The 21,230-nt window shown below is 31.7% G+C and overlaps 1 protein-coding gene across 1 annotated transcript in view; it reads left to right on the top strand.

Annotated features, from left to right (window-relative positions):
- EYS (eyes shut homolog) overlaps positions 1 to 21,230 on the top strand; it is a 1,553,129-nt gene that overhangs the window by 136,660 nt on the left and 1,395,239 nt on the right. The window contains exons 6-7 of the mRNA XM_055330595.1: positions 7,430 to 7,592; positions 15,765 to 15,904. Of these exons, the coding sequence (XP_055186570.1) occupies positions 7,430 to 7,592; positions 15,765 to 15,904 (303 nt within the window). The remainder of the gene's footprint in view (positions 1 to 7,429; positions 7,593 to 15,764; positions 15,905 to 21,230) is intronic.

The following is a 21,230-nucleotide window of genomic DNA, read 5'->3' as shown; positions in this document are numbered from 1 at the left end:
AATACTTAAAAAATAAGCAAAGTGTAAAAAGCCAAAAAAGAAAGGGGGGCGGATATCACCTGCTAAGTAAACACTTTAAATACATATAGATAATGAGGTGCCTGGGTCACTTGGTCAGTTAAGCATCAGACTCTTGATTTCAGCTCAGATCAAGATCACAGGATCATGAGATCAAGCCCCACCTTGGGCTCTGTGCTCAGCATGAGTCTGCATGAGATTCTCTCTCTCCCTCTCCTTCTGCCCCTCCCATGTGCACTCTCTCTCTCTAAAAATAAAGTTTTTAAGTACATATTATTCACTTTACAGATTATATATTATTATATATTTACACACATATATTTATATTAAATTTATATTTACAAATAAGTAATTTTGTTTATTATGTGATTACATAATAAATTTATATTAGGGGATGCCTGGGTGGCTCAGTGGTTGAGCATCTGCCTTCAACTCAGGGTGTGATCCTGGGGTCCTGGAATCGAGTCCCACATCAGGCTCCCTGCGTGGAGCCTGCTTCTCCCTCTGCGTATGTCTCTGCCTCTCTCTCTGTGTTTCTCTCATGAATAAATAAATAAAATCTTACAAATAGTAATAATAAATTTATATTAGATTACATTATATGCATATTTATATATTATTAATATATTCATATATTCTACATAAATGTAATTTTTCTTCATTCCAAAGTAGTATAATATACCTAGGCATATTTTTTTTCTCAAAGCTTTATTTGGGGACATAGTAGACCTATGACATTGCATAAGTTTGTGTACAATATAATGATTTCATACACATGTATTTTGTAAAACAATTGCCATAATAAAGTTTGTTAACACATCCAACACCTCTCATGTAGTTGGAATATTTGTATGTGAGTGGTGAGAAGTTTTAATATTTACTCTCTTAGCAATTTCCCAATACATAAGAATATTGTTAATATAGTCACTCTGATATACATTATGTTACATCTTCAAAATTTATTCATCTTATAACTGGTGGTGTGTACTCTTTGACAAACTTTGCCCATTTTCCCACCAACCCTCAAGGCAACACCAATATGCTATTTCTTTGGATTTTATGGTGGTTTTTTTTTTTTTTTTTGGTTTTGTTTTGTTTTGTTTTGTTTTAGATTCAACACATACATGAGATCATACAGTTTTTGCCTTTCTTTGACTTCTTTCACTTAACATAATGCCATCAAAGTTCATCTATGTTATCTCAAATGACAGTTTTTTGTTTTACTTTTTTATGGCAGAATTACATATGTGGTATATCAGATTTTTTTTTCCAATGCAAACATTGTCTTTTTCTTTTTTGAGGGGGGGTTGTGTATTCCCACTTGTTTATTTTGCTTTTGGGATCATATGCATGAAATAACTGCTGAGACCAAAGTCAATGATTTTTTTTCTTGTTTTCTTCTAGGATTTTTTGGTTTTCAGTCTTTATTTAATCTTTAATCCACTTGCTAGTGGTAGAAGTAATGCTGGCCTCATAAAATGATTTTAAGAGTGTTCCTTTCTCTTAATTTTTTTGGGAGATATTGAGAATTGATATCAGTTCTTAAAAGTTTGTTAACATTCATGAATGAATTTATCTGATCTCAGTAAATTCTTTTTTGGGAGGTTTTTTTGGTTACTGACTCCATCTCCTTTCGCTCTATTTTTCTGTTCAAATTTTTTATTTCTTTATGATTCAGACTTGGTCAATTAATGTTTGTTAGAATATATCCATTTGTTTTATGTTTTTCAATTCGTTTGTATATAATTATTCATAGTAGTCTATTAGGATCTTTTTTATTTGTATGATATAAGTTGTAATATCTCCTTTTTCATTCATAATTTAATATATTTGGGCTTCTTTCCCTCTACCCTTGTTTGTTCTAGCTAAACATTTGTCAAGTTTAGTTATCTTTTCATGGAACCAAATCTTATTTTTTTTCATCTCTTTTATTTTTTCTATTTTCTATTTCATTTATTTCTGTTATAATTTATTATTTCTTTCCTTCTGCTAACATTTGTCTAGTTTATTCTTCTAGTTCCTTGAAATATAAAGTAAGGTTGTGTGAGATATGTTTTTTTCTTGATATATGCATTTATCACTATACACTTACCCCTTAGAACTGGTTTTGCATCTATATTTTAGCATGTTTTTTTTCCATTTTCATTTATCTCAATATTTTTTTAAATTCTCTTTTGATATTTCTTTAGCTATTTTTGTGTTGTCTAATTTCCATATATTTATAAATTTTCTAGTTTTCCTATTATTGATATGTAGCTTCACATCATTGTGGTCAGTAATAATACTTCATATAATTTCATTCTTCTTGACTTTGACTTGTTTTGTAGCCTAACATATGCCTTTTCTGCCACTGTTGTATGGAATATTCTGTTAGATCCATTTGGTTTATAGTTTGATTCAAATCTCTTTTTTATAGATTCCCTGAATGGACCTATTCATTGTTTAGAGTGGGGCATTAATGACCCCCAAGTATTATTGTATTGCTTTTTATTTCTCTCTTTTGCTCTTTTAGCATTTGCTTTATGTATATGGGTACTATAATGTTAGGTGCATAAATATTTGCAGCTGCTGTATCTTCTTGATGGATTGTTCCCTTTATCATTATATAATAACCATCTTTGTCTCTTTTGACCATTTTTTGGTTAAAGTTTATTTTGTCTGATGTAGCTGCCCTACTATCCTTTGGTTACCAATCAATTGAAATATATTTTTCCATCACTTCACTCTGTCTACATGTGTTCTTAAAGCTATGTTAAGTCTCTTGTAGGAAGTATATAATTGGATAATTTATAATATTTTTCCTTGTGAATTCATCACTGCCCTTTCAAAAATCATTAAATTTCTTTATACGAGGTAGAATAAGATATAACACAAATAAAATGTTACTGATTTCTTTGTAGTAGCTCAAGAAGGATGAGTGAAAAAGAAATAGCAATGGAAGGAGAAGGTCACAAAATCAAGAAAACTTCAGATTTATAAGATCCTGTACTTCAAAGCTTTAAGATAATATTTCTGTTGTGTCAGTCAGTTAACATTGCACCAATACTTCTCCTATTGAAGTATAAATTAAAAAACAAAAATAAAGTGGAATATTATGGGATTGGAAACCCAAATATGGAGGTTTTTGTCCTAGCCTTATGAAAATCAAGGTATATAAACTCAAATAGACAAAACGTCTTAGTTGTTATCTGAAGTGTGCTACAGAATATAAGATTTATTCCACCAAGGCTGTTGAGTATTCAGATAAAATGAATTAAATAAGGTAATGTTTTTGAACACATTTGAATAATGGTAGAATTTATATGTATGGTAAAATCGTATTCCTCAAACACACACAAAGAGAGAAATAGAAAGAGATGGATTACCCTTTATCCCTATTATTAATATCTTTATTATATAAATGGAAAAACATGCCTATACATTCTTACACAGTTTATAAAAACTGATAAATGCTTAAAATAAATATAGAGTCACCAGAGAATATAGATGTTGAGTTGTAGGTATAAGGCATGATTTAGGGATAGTTTATTTGAAAGAGAGAAGTTTAAAATACTTAAAGCAGCAAAAGAAGTAGGATATCTAAAAGAAATCAGTATCTACCCTAAGAAATGTGGCTAGTAAAATAATAAATCAGCATTTAAAGTTGTTTTTAAAGCTTCTTCATACTATCAATCAAGATCAGTCTCCCTTTATAAAAAAAGAAAAGCCTTAAGGAAAGCATCATCAAATATATTTGGCATATGAGATGTTAAAGCAGTTGGTTAGAATTATAAAATTTTTATGAATATGTATTTTGTGTCAATCAAATAAAAGTCACAAAACTTTGATACTGCAAAATTTGCCTCTTGCTGATGTAACATATACTGACATATGATGCAAAAAAAAAAAGAAAGAAAGTAAAAGATTGCTTTCCTTTTTATGGACAATTCTCTTGATTTTCTTGCTTCTTTTTACTGTCATTGTGAAATTACTTCATCATTGTCTTAATTTCACTCTTTGCTTACCAAAATTATGCTCTCACAGGCTTATTGAAGTTCAACGTCAGTTCAAGTTTAGTTTTCTAATATGTGCTAGTTAATTAGTTCACTGTCAACAACAAGATAGATGTTCACTTCCAACTGCATGTCTGTATATCCCCACCCCCTGGCACCTCACTCACTTTCAAAAGAAATAATATAAATGCTGAATTGTTTGCCATGTTCAATTTTTATATATATACTGGCAGTCAAGTATAGGAGAAATTGATGCTATTTTCTATATTTATGTTATTAGCAATATATAAACACCTATTATTTACTACAATAAATATTAATTTTCTTACAGAAATATGAGCTATATATTTTGTAGGATAAGGGCAAGTGTAATACAGTTGATAGATATTTCAAATTTGAAAAAATCCTCAGAAAATGAGATTAGTCTCACTTCTAGAGAGAGGAAACTTTTGATAAGTGTGTTAGGCAAGTTATGCCACTGTGATTAACCCCCCACAAACACACAGGTGCATACACACACACTTTAGAGGCCTAAAACAACAGAAGATAATTTCTGTCATCACATGCCAGCTGCAGCTCTGTTCCTCATTCTCATTCGTTTCAGGAATAATACTTTGAATATAGAATCTACAGAGAGCAGCTAGCCATCCTAGTTTGCAGAGGACTTGACTGCCTTGATTGGACATAGTAGATTCAATACTAACAAACTAAAGTCCCATGCAAACAGTTGAATTGATCTCCTAAATGCACTCTACCACAATAGTTTAACCCATTTCATGGATGAAGGTTGAAATTTATGATTGCTGAAATCTATTCCCAGACTGCCACAGATTTTCTAACAAATATTTGTTACCTAATACATGAATTCATTGAAGAGTATTAAAACTAAGAATTATTTTTAAAGCATTAATTCCAAGTGTTAATTTGGGGAGATTAAAAAATAAAATAGGTAAGTGAGCATTTTCACATAAACGTTTTCTAATCTTCATGGAATGAAATAAAATTGATGGAGAAAAACTAATATTACCATATCTGAGATCACTGTAGAACTTTAGATAAGTTAATGGCAGAGAGGACCATTCATTCTACTGGAAATTAACCTCAATGTAAAAGAGAGGCCACTTTAGAGAAACTGAATATTTTCAAAGACATTGATTGGGTCAATTTATGCTGTATCCTCAAGTCTTTCTATTTAAGTTTATGAGAATTAAGAAAATACTGTTTAAATAGGCAGGCAGTATTATATTAGTCACCGTTATATTAGTCACCATGTCCACATGAATTCAAAATGACTAATTTTCCTTAATTTATTAATGAATTAATTAATATTTCAAATTATTCCTTATCTTTAATATTGATTCCAGTTATATGGCCATTTATTAAGTAACATAGAGACTTATACTTTAAGATTCATACTTTGTCTAGCTATTAGGACACTGTATTGTGAATCCAGGTAAAAGGTCATCATTGCTTGAAACAATGAGTACAAAGATCATTTAATATAGTAATTACAATAAAGTAAATTTCAGATGTTTGTGATTTAGCTGATTTTCTCTTCACCAATTTAAAGGAATTTGCTCATTGAAAGCTTAGAGAAGTGGATATTAAAGTAAGGTATGCTCTAAACAGAATATATAATACTAGTCTGTCCTCAAGGCTTTAAAATTATCTTATCAGTTTATGTCATTCTAGAACTTCAGTAAAGTAGCATGTATTAAAGCTTAATGATGACTTGAGTATGACTTGCAATTGTTTAAACTTTATTAATTTCATAGTGGATGTAACCAGGTATAAATTCTGTCTTTAAAAATACCAGGGATTGGGATGCCTGGGTGGCTCAGCGTTGAGAGTCTGCCCCGAGTCCCAAGATAGAGTCTCGCCTTGGGCTCCCTGCATGGAGCCTGCTTCTCCCTATGCCTGTGTCCCTGCCTCTCTTTCTGTGTGTCTCTCATGAATAATTAAATAAAATCCTTTAAAAAATACTAAGGATTACCATAGACAAATCATATTATTAGAAAATAAGCCCTGATTATATTAAAATATTTTAAAATGATATACAAGTTTTTAAAAACGCAACAAATTTGAATAGTACCTTGACATTTCATTGTGTTAATCCTATTGGTTCACCTATGCTTTAAACAGTGTATCTCGGGATGCCCGGGTGGTTCAACATCAAGTTGAGCTTCTGTCTTTGCCTCAGGACATGATTCTGGGATCCAGGATCAAGTACCACATTGGGCTCCCTGTGGGGAGCCTGCTTCTCCCTCTGCCTATGTCTCTCTCTCTGTGTCTCTCATGAAAAAATAAATAAAATCTTTTAAAAGTGTATCTCTTACTTTTAGTTTATTATATAGGTACATATACATACATATATACATACATATATGTTATATAGGTACATACACACACATATATGTGTGTGTGTGTGTGTGTGTCTTAAGAGTCACAGAAATTGTGACTCTTAAGAGGAAAAGCCCATTTAACTTAGGTCTGAGTGGAAGCTGAACATGTAGGTCTCAGAAAATGGATAATCATTATATTTTTTCTGCCAATTGGTTTTCTTCTGGGAATATGTGAGTGCTAAGTGGAGCATCTCTTGGAACTATGGCATGCCTTCAGTTAGGGGAGCAGCCCTGGTCTTCTCTGGAGGCACTGACTGGCCTGGTGCTAGGGTCTCATGTCTCTTTCATGAATAATCATTGGAGGGACAGCTCTGAGCTAGGGCACACACTGGGTCATATACAAAGTTCTGGTGTCAGAGCATTTGGCATACCTGTTCTAAATCCATCTGATCCCTGGCATTTGGCCAGAGTACCTCAAGGTGCCCTACTGCTCAGGAACTCCTTTTGGCTCCAGTGGGATCCCTAGATAGTCATTGTGTCTGTTCTATTTTCAGGCTGTGTGTTCAACAGGACAAAAACCCAGGTTAATACACAGCTAGGAAACGTACCTTATCTCATGTATGTATCCCAGAAAATAGGCTAAGGGACTGTTGTAGATTGAGGAATGAGTTAATCTAGCCAAAAGAATATCATGTAGGCATTTTGAACATGAACATAATGAAAGATATTGCAGAGGGATGCCTGAGTGGCTCAGTGGTTAAGTGTCTACCTTAGGCTCAGGGCATGATCCTGGGATCCCAGGATTGAGTCCCCATCAGGCTCCCTACATGGAGCCTGCTTCTCCCTCTGCCTATGTTTCTGCCTCTGTGTGTGTGTCTCTTATGAATAAATAAATAAAATCTAAAAAAAAATGATGCAGAAAAAGAAGTTAAAAGGAATAAAATAAATAAGTAGTATAAAAGGTATGTCTTATAAACTTTAATTGGTACTTTTAGAGATTAGCTGTATATTTATAAGCAAAACTTATAAACATATTTCAATAAGGTGTACATCATTTTTTATTGTTTCCCTTTCTAGTATGTATGCACTTTAGAGTATACAAGATACTCATGTTGGTTTGTGAAGAATGTTTGCCTAATTCATCTGTACCCCTGCTATTGTGGAACTATCAGTCATATTTGCCAAGCTAAAGCCTATCATCATCTTCAATTTAAATATGTGTGGCAACTGGGATTCAAAGGTAATCCAATTTTTTTAAAAAATATACCTGAATCACTTCAAAATTGATTAGGTATTTATTTTCCAATTACACAAAATATTTTATATCTCAAAATACAAAATAAAGTAAAAGTGTATTTAATACTTGCGTTCTCTGATTTGTTCCTTTAATAGACATATGCTTAACACTCACTACATCCCAGGAATTCTCCTTGGTGCAAGATATATAATAATGAAGAAAACTAGAGCTATTCCCTACTCCTGTAGATCTGTTTTTGGAGAGGAATTATTTGGCACATACAATGATAAGTGTATAATTGTTAATTGAAATAAAATGTTCCTACAGAAAGAAATAGCCTCTCATGAAAGTTTATAGCCAGTGGAAAAAAAATATAGACAATTAGAATAGTAAGTTGGAAGGTCAGATAAGGTTTCCAGGGTATAATGACCCTTGAACAGAAATACAAGAATGAGGCGGGGGGTAGAGAAGTTGGAAAGAGTGCATTTTAGATTGAGGGAATTATATTTTTTAAAACACTGTTCAAAGGATACAAAGTTTCAGTTATACGAGAGAAAGCAGTTTTGAAGTCTACTGTACAACAAGGGCCCATGATTAATGGTACCCTATTGTATGTTTAAAATTTTCCGAAGAGGACAGATCTTATATTAAACATTCTTATCACAAAAGAAAAACAAACAATAAAAAAAAAGTGAGTGGGAAGAAAGTTCTAGAAGTGATGGATAGGTTTATGACATTGATTTTGATTATAGTTTTACACATGTATACGTAACTCCAAACACATAAAGTTGTATACATCAAATATCTACAACTTTTTATATGTCAATTTTACCCCCAATAAAGTCGATTAAAGAAACTTCCACTAAATTGTAAGAGATGAATCCTTTGAAGATCTGGCTGGATCTCTGAGAACAAGAATGGAAATAAGATTTGAGTAGCACCTGTGGCCCAGCGGTTTAGCGCCACCCTCCACCCGGGGTGTGATACTGGAGACCCGGGAACGAGTCCCATGTTGGGCTCCCTGCATGAAGCCTGCTTCTCACTCTGCCTGTCTCTCTCTCTCTCTCTTGCTCTGTCATGAATAAATAAATAAAGTCTTAAAAAAAAAAAAAGAAATAAGATTTGAGGAGAAGGCAAAGCCGGAACTAAAATGCTGGGTTTAATATTTATGTTTTTAAAGAAATAGAAAAATCACTGTAGAGTTTGACACATTTAAATAATGATCAAGTGGAGAAATTGGAAAATGGATAGAGTTGTCTAGTAGTCATCTTGTGAGGGGTTGGAAACTTGAAATACATGGAAGTTCTTGTTTATGTATTGAATACAAAGAGTAAGTGACAGGTGTCAGTGGAAATCCTTGTTTTCTGGCTTTAACACTTGAAGTGAAATAATTCCAACACATTTTATTAAATATGGGTGTTTTTTTTGTTTTTTTATGCAATGGCAATTCTTATTTCAAAATCTATTTTGATGAACATAATTTTCTTTTTTTATTTTTATTTATTTTTTAAAGTTTTTATTTATTTATTTATTTATTTATTTATTTATTTATTTATTTATTTATTTATTGAGATGCAGAGAGAGAGAGAGGCAGAGACACAGGCAGAGGGAGAAGCAGGCGCCATGCAGAGACCCTGATGCGGGACATGATCCTGGGTCTCCAGGATCATGCCCCGGGGTTCCGGCGGTGCTAAACCGCTGCGCCACCGGGGCTGCCCCATAATTTTCTTTTCTATGATTATACTTTGAATACTATTTGACTTAGCTCATGCAAATTGATCCACTTTTTTAAAAACTGTATGGTACTTCAGTTAAATCTTTTAAAGACTATTTCCTCCATCAATGATGTTTTGGCATTATAGTTTATCAACAATAATAAAATCATTAGATTTGGTATGTGTGTTCTCAACTAGTGGCTTATCTTATTTAACTGAAAGAAGCTGCCTTTACAGCACTACTATTACATTAAAACAGTGTTGAAGTAAACTAACAATTAACTTTTTAGATAGTAGACATGGTAATTTATTTCATTATGCTCTCAAATGATTTTCTGGAGAGTTAACAACCCCTAATGAGAGAAATGGTTATCAGTTCAGGAAACAAATCACACTCAAGACCAAAAGTGGTAGAAGCAAGCAATGACTTGTTGATTATTTTATGCTAGTGCTAATAAGAATGTCAGAGATTGTGTTACAAATACTTACAATTTTAAAAAAGACACAAAACAAGAACAACAACTGACTTTAGAATATTTACCTGATATATCTGGCCTCAGGACTCTTTAGGAATTGTGTTAGTTTAGTTGTTTTAAAACTTGGCCACATATTATAATTACTGGAGGAACTTTTAAAACCAAATACTGCTTCCATTAAAGAACATTCAAAATGGAATTATAGTGAGGTGGACAGAGAGACCTCGAAAGGCTCCCCAAATGCTTTACAGGTGCAGCAGGAGAAATATAATCTACTGTTACCAGCCAAATCAGTAAATGGACTTCAGGGTCTGCATCATTTTTATACTCGATTTTCCTTTGTCTCAAAGTATAAATAATACACGTATACATTTACTAAATTATAAATATTAAAATTCTTTGAGAACGAAAAATAGCCACAGGGAATATATTCACAAAAATAAAAGAGCAAATATTTTTTGGGGGGGAAAACAGGAGGAATAATATGGAAATCAAACAACTTGTGGATAAATCAGCTCTGAGTAAACATAGTTTATGAATGACAAAGTAAGTTTATTTTAAAGTAAAACAAATATATATTTTACAAGGGGGTAATCTGAATTCAAAATTGTTCATGCATCAATCAGCTTTGAGCAGTTAACATCAAGGTAATGTAAGTTTATTTATGCATTATCCTTTCATGAAGCTACATTCTGAACTTAATGAACATAAGCCAATGATTAAAAAAATAAGAATTATGTGACCTTCACATCTGAGAATCTAAATGACTTGGACTAAGCTAAAGAAGCCAGTGTGATGAAGCCTAATAGTCAGTAAATATTTAAGTAGAACTACCCAAATTCCTTTTTAATGTCAATACAAAGACTCAATAAAGCAATTCTCCCAGTAAAGCTTTCAAAACAAAAAAGAAGTTAGGGTACATTTTAAAAGTATGTAAGAATTACATGTTTTATGTAATTCTTTTTTTCCCCTCTAGTTAATACTGTTAAGATCCCATTTCCTTCTTTTCTCATAAAATATAATTGAAGAGGAACATTAAAATCAGCTGGCAAATTTGCATGGGGTGCATTAATTTTACCAGCAGTAAAATTATTTTTAATTAAGAAATTTTTCTACCAACTAAATGAAGTATCTTACACGCCCAATCAATTCTTGCCAATATGATTGCTCTACAAAGAAGGGATGATAATTAATTAGAAGAAGACCCTTCAAGGACAATTGGTCTACAGTGTACAACTTGAGAAAGAGCTGACATGCACTGTTTCTTTTCAATGTCATCATCTATGTTCATTATATGTATTATGAGACTTGAGAAAAGGAGATACTGACAGAGTGGATAATGAGTTGTGAAGTGAAATAAGATTATATGAATCATGGTTAAGAAAAGATGAAATCATGGCAAAAATAAAGAGATAAATTATCTGAATACCTTTCTTTTAGTGAAGCTTGTGATCATTACAACTTAGTTAAGTGAATTTAAAACACACAATTTTAACATTTAATATGTGACAGTGAAGTATTTTTTTTCTAAATGAATAATGAGTTCCGTACTTCTGAATTGATATTGTAAACCAATATTTACTTTAAATTATCTTTTTCCTTTATGATGTATTGGATCTTATTTGTGGTAGAAGATATTTTAAAATATATATTAATTATAATCTATTGGTTTAAATGACTTTTGTAATTTTATAATGATTATTTAGAAATTGGAAAATTCTGTATCTCCAAAGCACTCTTGATCAAGTACTTTTTCTTATTATACTGTTCCTCTTTCAAGTCATTCGTTAAATACCTCCTTTTATTTCTATATCCATTTAAGATTTTCTTCAGGCCTTACTTCTATTTAAAAAATAAATCTGAGGTTTAAAACCCAAATTTAGTTTAGTGCTTTTCATTTATATTACCTATAAAAAATTTTATAGTAACAGGATTATGTTAACTAATTATTAAATAAAATAAGTGAGTTTCATATACAGATAACAGTTAATTAAAGGATTTATTGGGGAAAAAAGATTTCTTGTAAACAGCAGTGAAAATATTAAAATACTAAGGACAAAAATTAACAAAAATGTTACATGAATTCTACATTGAGAAAACTTTAAATACTGCCACAGTATAGTTAAACACAAAATCTAGGAGAAAAAAATTCTAAAGATATAACATTCTATTGGAAAAGAGACCTAATGTATTAAAGTTTTGATCTCCATATTATTTCATATATTTATGAGGACTTCAGTAAAATAACAACAAGGCTTTTATGTTTGTTTTATTTATTAAAGTCCACCTGGAAAACTAACTAAAGAAAGCCAACTGTACTCTGTAAAAGTGCATTATATGGGTAATGGGGCAGAGATTTTGTTCTGCCAAATAATCAAGTATATTATATAGTTTCAATAATGAAAAGCATGGTACTGTTGCATTAATAGTAAACTGTGCAAAATACAACATACAAAAATAAATTCAAGTCATGCATAAAATGTAATATCTAATATAATTTCCATCATTCCAGTCATTAGGTATAAGAAATATTCAGTAATTGAAGATGAACAATTGGATAGTCATCTGGGAAAAAAAAATCTGATTTTTATCTTGACAGCATACTATGAGTTAAATTAATCTCAACAAAAGTTTGAAAAATAAAATTTTAAAAGATAAAAATATCAGAAAAACGTTGGAGAATTAGTTTATGAATTTGGATGGGGAAGACCTTTGACAGCTACCAATCAAAATTTAGTTGCCAGAAAGAAAAGACTAGTCATTTGACTACATGAAAAGAAAAGGCATCCATTTGTGAAATACATCAAAGTGCTCAAACAACATACAAACAAACAAAAACTGTTTGGAAGGCATAGAAAGTATTCCTACACATATGAGAAAGTGTTCAACTTTACTCATAATGAGGACAAAGCAAATTTTAAAGACATCATAAATATTAAATTCGTCTCATAAATATGGCAAAAATTTGAGAGATCTTATACATTGCTCATGAGATGTAAAATCACTATAAAATCTGAGCAAAGTCATTTCACAATACTTATTGCATGACTTATTTCACTTAGCATAATGCCTTTAAGTTCCATCTATTTTGTTGAAAACAGCGAGATTTTCTTCTTTTTCTTTATGACTGAATATTTCTCTGTGTGTGCACACACATGTGCCATTCATCCGTGGATGGACAGTTAAATTGCTTCCATGCCTTGGCTATTGTAAATAACTTTGCAATGAACGTGGGGATGCATATATATTTCTGAGTTAGTATTTTTGTTAACTCTAGATTAATATTCAGAAGTGAAGTTGCGGGACCATATGAGAGTTCTATTTTAATTTTTTGAGGGACCTCCATACGGATTTCAATAGTGGCTACACCAACTTACATTCCCATAATTGTATATTCTCTTCACTTGATAAATTATTTTATTTGTAAATGTGTACCTTTCAATTTTTAGGTATTCTCTGTACTATTTTACTAATAATCCCTCTTTCTTATTTCCTATTTCTATGCCTCTAAATCCAAAAATTTGACATTGCATCTCCTAAATTGTTCTCCTTTTCTCACAATTTCTTACTTTGTCCATTTCTTTTTATTTTGTCCTGTTTTCTACTCTATCCCCTAATTAAATATAGGAAAACTAGTGCTGAATTTTTAAATTATTTTTGTACTTTTCTAGACATTTTTACTATTGTCTAAATAATACATTTCCATGACATTCTGCTCTTTAATATAAACAAATTTTATAAAAACAAATTTTCTTCTAACTCCAAGGTATTACAGTTTTGACTTGTTTTAAATTTTTGTCTTCCATTCAGTGTCTCCATTTCTGTAAGTATTTTTAATGATGGTTTGCACTTTCTTATCTAGAATTTTTCGTCAAAATGTTGGATGATCATATTTAATGGCAATGACCTAATAATACTGGAAACTTACCATGTAAGCATGGTTTTGATAACCTGGCAGCTCTATTGGAGCGTTGCAGGTTGACAGCTGCCCATTCAATGGCCGAATCCCAATAAGCTTGATATTCTTGAGGCAGGAGCTGCTAAGATCCTCTTTTTTCCTGAGAATAAACCTTGAAAAGTGTTTATTTGTGAGTCTGAAGGAGGTAAGTGATGGGTCAAAATAATTATCTGGATTTGTGATTTGAGAGAAAGGATAGGTCAACTACTTCCCCTGTGGCCAGTACCAAGTACTACATTCTCAGACACGCTGAAGTCCTGACCATCCTAAGATTTCTGCTTAGTAGGTGAATTTGTTTTTATATGTATGCCCTCTAATTACATTTTTGTCTTTGACTATTGCTATTATAATAATTTAGTAACTGCATTTCCACCACCTTTTCAGCCTCTTGAAATTTATTGAAAATATTTGCTCAAGAAATATTTGCTCACAGTTGTCTCCCTTCTCATTCTCTTTGTGAGTTAACACGTTTCATTTTTTTCATTACTTCCTTTTTTGAGGCTTTTGGAAGACGAAGGGGTGATACCTCAGTTAAGTCCAAATATTTAATCAGACACATCATTATAGAAAGCTCTGTGCTTATAAATTGGACAACTTAGATGAAATAGATAAATTCATAGAAAAAAAACTTGTTTATGAAATGATTCAGTAATACATATAAAATCTGAATAGTTCTAAGAGCTCTGAAATAATTGTTTTAGCTGATCTGCTGATAATCACACTCACTGATTATTACTAACTAGTAATAATGTTTATAATCCTAAATTAGTTAAATTACACTGGTAAAATTGGAAGATTTGGAACATTCTACAAGGCTGCCTACCCTCTTCCTTTTTTTTTCCAGAGTTACATATGAGATATCTAAATAGGTTTGCACATAGCAGAAAGATTTCATCTTGTGAACCATCCCTACTTTACAGTTCACCTGTAAGTTGCAGAGCTTACATAATATTTTCTTGAAAGTCAGGCCTCACAAACAATAGATTTTAGGTTTGTTAACCATAAGCAATTCTAAAACAGGACTATTTGCTAGGATTCTGCAATTAAATATTACCTACCTAAGAAATTTTATTGTCACTTTACTAGGAGTTTTAGTTATGTTTAAAGGTAACTGTATCCAGTCTCCTATGCTGTTCTACTATCTGGGAATATTACACTATTAAGAAAAAATAACTGGTTTTCATTTCAGCATAATTAGTTCCTATCTCTCCACAATTCTGGGATATCTTTTTTGTTTGTTTGTTTGATTACATTTCATTTCCAAATCTCTCATTCCCTAATTCCTTATTTGTTTACCAATTATATTAATCTTTTTCTAAGATACTTCACATTTATCTTAGATATTTTATAATCTTTAATTCTAAGTCTGGGCCATTTGTTTTTACTCTTTCTTCTTGAATATAGTTCACACTATTTTACTTTCTTGCAAGTCATTTTTTATTGTATCACAGATATTATGTCTAAGAGTGCAAATAGCTTAATTATAAATGTCTGCTGATACACACACACACACACACACACACAGACATACTGACACTCTTCCACCCCCACATAAACATACTCCCTTCCTTTTTATCAGAAGACTAGGATGAAGTGTTAATGATTTTTCTATTCTAAATTTTTTAAAAATGTTTTCCAAATATCTTTTGAAATAATTGCTTATGTGGTTGTAGTATATAAAGAATAAAAGTCCTTTTATGCAAAATTTATTTTATTTTATTCTATTAAATCATCTTTATAATCATTAACTGGAAATTTATTTGACATTTAATTATTTAAAAAATACACTGGCCTGGAAGATGTGTCTTGTTTCATGTTGTATTTCTCAGTCCATTTTTTAAATTAGAAAGTTGGGCCTTATTCTACTTTATGTCTTTGTCAAATTTAATATTCTGTACATATAGAGGCTTATTTTGTGGCAGACGTTGTCAAATTGATCTTACCAAGAAATTTGATGACTATCTTTAATGATTTAATTTAAATTTAAGTTTGTGAAAGATTATTTAATTTTTCATCTCTTTGAAAGGATCTGAAGATGGAAAATGTGAAGTGGCTGTTGATTCCTACCTCTTTCTCTCTGCAAACTGTACTGAAAGTGCAATCTATGTGAACACATCTGAAGACCTTGACTACATATGTTGGTTCCTATTTGAAGGAACAATAGAGGTAAGGTAAACTAATGTAGTAGTTTCTGATTTGTGTCTTTAACTCATAATTTTTTCTTTGAAAAAAGCTAAAACTATTAAAGTTGCACATTCAATCTTCAAGATGTGTGTAGCTTAAATATAACCCCAGAAATAAATTCACGACAACCTACTTGGAAATCTTTCATCTTTTTTACTTTTTATATTTATAATATAGACAGGTAATAAAAAAATTCTTTCATTTTATCTCTAGTCTTTTTGTGTTCTATTCATGCTACAATTTGCTGAACAATTAAAGCCACTTAAAGTTGTGATTATGTCACCTTTTTGTTGAAAGATCATTAGGCATTTCCTTTTTTTTAAGATGTTATTTATTTATTTAGGAGAGACACAGAGGAGAGAGAGAGAGAAAGAGAGAGAGAGAGAGAGAGAGAGAGAGAATGACAGAGGCAGAGACACAAGCAGAGGGAGAAGCAGGCTCCATGCAGGGAGCCTGACATGGGACTCGATCCCAGGTCTCCAGGATCAGGCCCTGGGCTGAAGGCAGCGCTAAACTGCTGAGCCACCCAGGCTGCCCCCATTAAGCATTTCCATTGCCTTTTGGAATATATGTGAATTTCTGATATATCTAATCCCTGGGAAGTTTTACCACAATTATATCTTGGGGCCTAAGGCAAGAATACAAAGAGTGGCCATCTTTTTCCCCATCTCATCTCCATCTTTTTAAACAAATAAAGAACTTTTGTCAAAAAGATTGAGGAGTTTTCCAAAAAGTTTAGAGAATTAACTGAATATTTGTAACCTTTCCTGTCTGGATATAATCTTAATTTGGTCATTTTATGGAAAGAAAAGTCATATTCTAAGTTTATGTTTAATATATATTTCATATAAAATTTTCAGTAAGGACTTTTTATTATGAATAAATCCATAAATCCATTAATACTGAGCTAACATTATAAAGAATAATATATCACTGTTTACTTCAAAAAGAACTAGCTAGAGAGGCATTTCACTTTTTTTTTTTTAAGATTTTTTTTAACTTATTCATGAGAGACACAGAGAGAGAGGTAGAGACACTGGCAGAGGGAGAAACAGGCTCCATGCAGGGAGCCCGATGTGGGACTCGATCCCAGGTCTCCAGGATCAGGCCCTGGGCTGAAGGCAGCACTAAACCACTGAGCCACCCAGGCTGCCCTAGAGAGCCATTTCAAATGCAGGCAAATGGACTTCAAATTTCTCAGAACCTTTAATTTCACTTATGCCCTCAATTTTATAGACATATATTTTTATTTATATATAAATATATATATATCTTATATATATATTTAACATTTAAAATTTATAAACATTGGTATTAAGCTTAATATAGTTTTACATGTATCTATTTACGTATTCACAGATATAGGGCTATGCACAGACATGATTAAAGGTTTTATATTTAAGGTTATTTAAATTTATCAGCATATAAAAGAGCATTACATATCATATTTAATTTACTAATTAGGTAAATGCATACCGTCTCTCAGGAAACAGGCAAGCAAATCATAGTTACCTTGTTTGCATATTTCTAATTCTCTGTATTCTTTTAAAATAATTACCAACTTTAAAGAAACTAATATTTGCTTTTTTATACTTGAGAAAACACAACGAAGGCAATCCAATACATGTTATTTTATTTTTTCATGATCACACATTTCATATCACTTTGACAACTTTTATGTTAGGTAAAATAAATATAAATATACATATAAACATAAATATACATCACTTAACAACATTTGCATGTCCTAGTTTTCATTCAAGGAAACTCTAAATTATATTTAGAGTTAATATTTATATATTTTTCTTACTCAAAAGCTGTTTAGGTATCCAATGATAATTTGTTAATTCAATTTAATGTCAGTGTAAAATCTTGATATTAATCAAATATTTAGAAATTGCAATTTACCTCATCATGTTAAGTCCTTTTGATTTGCAGTATCATCAATAAAATATTCCAGGACATAAATGTAGTAGATTCAATAAGAATCCACAAGATTAAACTCTTTTAAATGATACCCATTATTACAACTTCAAATATTTCAATTTGATAATTTTATAATCATAAACAATCTATGGAAACAGTGATAAAAATAGTTCTTTAAAAATTATATTAAATCGGGACGCGTGGGTGGCTCAGCAGTTGAGTGTCGCCTTCAGCTCAGAGAGTGATCCTGGAGTGCTGGAATCAAGTCCCACATTGGGCTTCCTGCATGGAGCCTGCTTCTCCCTCTGCCTGTGTCTCTGCCTCTCTCTATGTCTCTCATGAATAAATAAGTAAAATCTTAAAAAAAAATTATTAAATCATTCTAATTTCCCAATGATTCATTTATTTATTGGGAAATTACTTAAGTGTTTTTTTAATGTAAACAAACCTCAGTGTTCATTATCTTTAAAAAAGCAAGACTTTTGACTTTATGCCAAAATTCTCAGAGTGTAATTTTCTTTTCATCTAAAAGACTAATTATATTACACATGCAGGTATACAATTTCTGCTTTGTTAAATTTTTGGCAAAGGGAAATGTATAAATAAAGCTAATCATTGTCCTTTTCCTTTCATTTTAACTGTTTATCTGAAAAATAGTCCTAGAATGTACATATAATGATAGAAAATTTATTTATGATCAATGAATTTTAAAAACTTCCCAACCAAAAAAGGAATAAATAGCAAAAATGAACAACAAAACAATACAAAACAAAACAAAACAAAAGAACAGAGAGCTAGCTTCAGGCAAATACAAAATCATGACTATTAAAGGTTAATTATCTTCTATCTACAAAGAGCGGTAGAGGCTTTAAACGCAGAAAAGCTCATTTTCACATACTTATACACAACTTATTATTACAGATAGTTAAAACACTCTTGAAAGTGTACTATACTTATCTACTCAGTAAACTCTATCTCTCCATTATGGTCTCAGGGATCTAATTGTTTGGTCCATCTGGGACAATAACCTAGTGGCCTGGTAACAGTTTAAATACTAATTCCATAGAGCCACATAATTAAAAATCTAATGCTTATTAATCCCAGAAGCATGAAAATGAAAGAGGAGTTCTTGTGCGTTAAACAGAGTAATCTCTCTATTAGACATACAGGATGAAGAGTCATCTCGTGAGAGTCTTTCTTTTTTTGTTCTAATGTTATCTGTCAAATGAACAATCTTGTTCATGTCAAAATTTCCCCAGAGTGACTACTGCAATTTCAGATTGTCCTCTGAGAAATTATAGCAATTAGAGAGATATGTACCTGACTTAACAACATGAAGGGAAGCCTGAGACTAAGACCTCATGAAAACTTACATAGGTCCCTGTGCAATGCCATGTCACCAAAACCTACCAAAGAACAATCAGTCCAAACTGAGAGCTGGACAAAAGTGTTGACAAGATTTTGAAAAGGTGACTCAAGGAAAATTTTGTTCAAGGAATGTAGATTACTGTGACTTACGCAACTCATTTTTTATTTAGGTCATCTGAATGATGAAATTGTGAGAGCTATGCTTGTCCTCTTCCAGTAGACATACTCGCTTAGACTCACCAGAGGAAGCGAGGAAGCAAGAGAAATTTCTGTTCTTTCTGGATCAAATTGGATCATATAATCCAAGGACTCTTAAAATGTTCTCTTATTCTTAATAAGAAAAAAAAGTAAATAAAAAAAAGTAAATAGTATTGGGAATTTGATGGAAATAAATTGGAGTTCAGACTTGATGCTATACCTATGTCACCGTCACAGATGGAGAGAGAAATGTCCAGTGGTCCCAGAGTAGTGTTTGTAGTCTGGGAGTGTGAGCTCTGGTAGGGAGTGTATTTCAATTGGATCTTTGCAGAATTTTGTGCTTGTTCACAACTGATCCTCCAAAAGACCACTAGACAATTCTGTTGATCAAGAGAAACGAATTCTTTTAGATTTACAACAATAACAACAACAACACTTAATAAAATAAGACTTACTACTGTTTTAGAGGGAGAATTTATGGAAAGATATTTATATGCTCTTAGTTACAGGGGGTGGGTACTTGTAAAGATTGGTTAGAGTTCACAAATAAAGTTTTGGACTGATGGACATAATGTTATGAGAATCTTAAAGTGAGGTTGATGAAAAAGCTGTTATGCTTGGTAAATAACTTATTTTAGTTGGTTCACAGTCTTAGTCTTATTTTCCAAGAAAAAGTATTTCATGGAGCAAAGAGTAAGTTATTTTTTATATATTTTTCTCAGTATTTTAAATATAGGACAGGAAACTTGGTTCATTTCAGTTCTCATCATCAAAGACTAAAATTCCAAAAGTATTCTTTCCTTTCTTTGTGTTAAAAAATGTCCTCTCTTCAGGTCTTTTTAAATGCAAACACTTTTGGAAGGAAAGCACATAAATATAAGTGAGTTCATTTTTTTTTACATTCTTGCTACAAAAAGGCTATGAAATTATATATTATTATGAGTTACTGGGACTGAGGATGCTTTTAAAACAGCAGAGAAGAGACAGAGAGACACTAAAAGTTGGAATAGGAAAGACCTTCACCAAATTTAACTATTTTAGTTAATTTTTTACTAGGTCCAAGCCAGTATAAAAATATATTTTTTAGTTAGCTAAGAATATGACCAAGGCATTCTTAATGTTCCCCTGACCTTAACTGAATTTTAGATAGGCTTCTTCTTGACTATAGGCCCCTGACTTCCTTTTTCTTAGAACATTTACTTCAGATAATTTGCAATTATACATTCTTTGAATGTGTAATTCTTTTTCTGCCTCTCTGAAATATATGCATTCTACTTTCAGCCTTTTGCCAGTTTTAGGACCCAGGAACTGTCTTTCTCAAGGACCAGGAAACTATTTCTTTAAAATATAAACCTTGAGAAAGACGGAAATGCAATCATCCTGTGAGAATAAGAGCCTAACTTCAGTGGGCACCAATTAGCAAACATGAAGACCTACTAACAAAGCAAAACCTTTGCACACTCAAGAATAACTTAATGTGCTTTACACATCTCATTGACCAATCTCTCCCCTAATTTCCTCCAGTACTTTTCATCTAGCTAATGCCAGCATTTAAAATCTTTCTTGTCTTGTTTCAGCAAAGTAGAGTTCCATCTCTCTTCTATTACAGTAGTCTTGAATAAAGTCTTTCTTGCTTGCTGAAATTTGTCTAGGGCAATTTTTACTTTGACGAATATTTTTGTAAGAATCCAAGTTTCTAGATAGCCTATAAAGAAGTCACTCACTCCCACAAATGAAGTCTCTTTACACATCTATTTAATTGACAAGGGCCAAAAACAGGTAAATATGTCATACTGGGCCTTAGAGTTTCTCCCCA

Source organism: Nyctereutes procyonoides, unplaced genomic scaffold (genome assembly GCF_905146905.1).
Source record: "Nyctereutes procyonoides isolate TBG_1078 unplaced genomic scaffold, NYPRO_anot_genome, whole genome shotgun sequence".
Classification (NCBI taxonomy): Eukaryota; Metazoa; Chordata; class Mammalia; order Carnivora; family Canidae; genus Nyctereutes; species Nyctereutes procyonoides.
The sequence above is the reverse complement of the archived record's forward strand: the minus strand, read 5'-3'. Positions and strand labels throughout refer to the sequence as shown.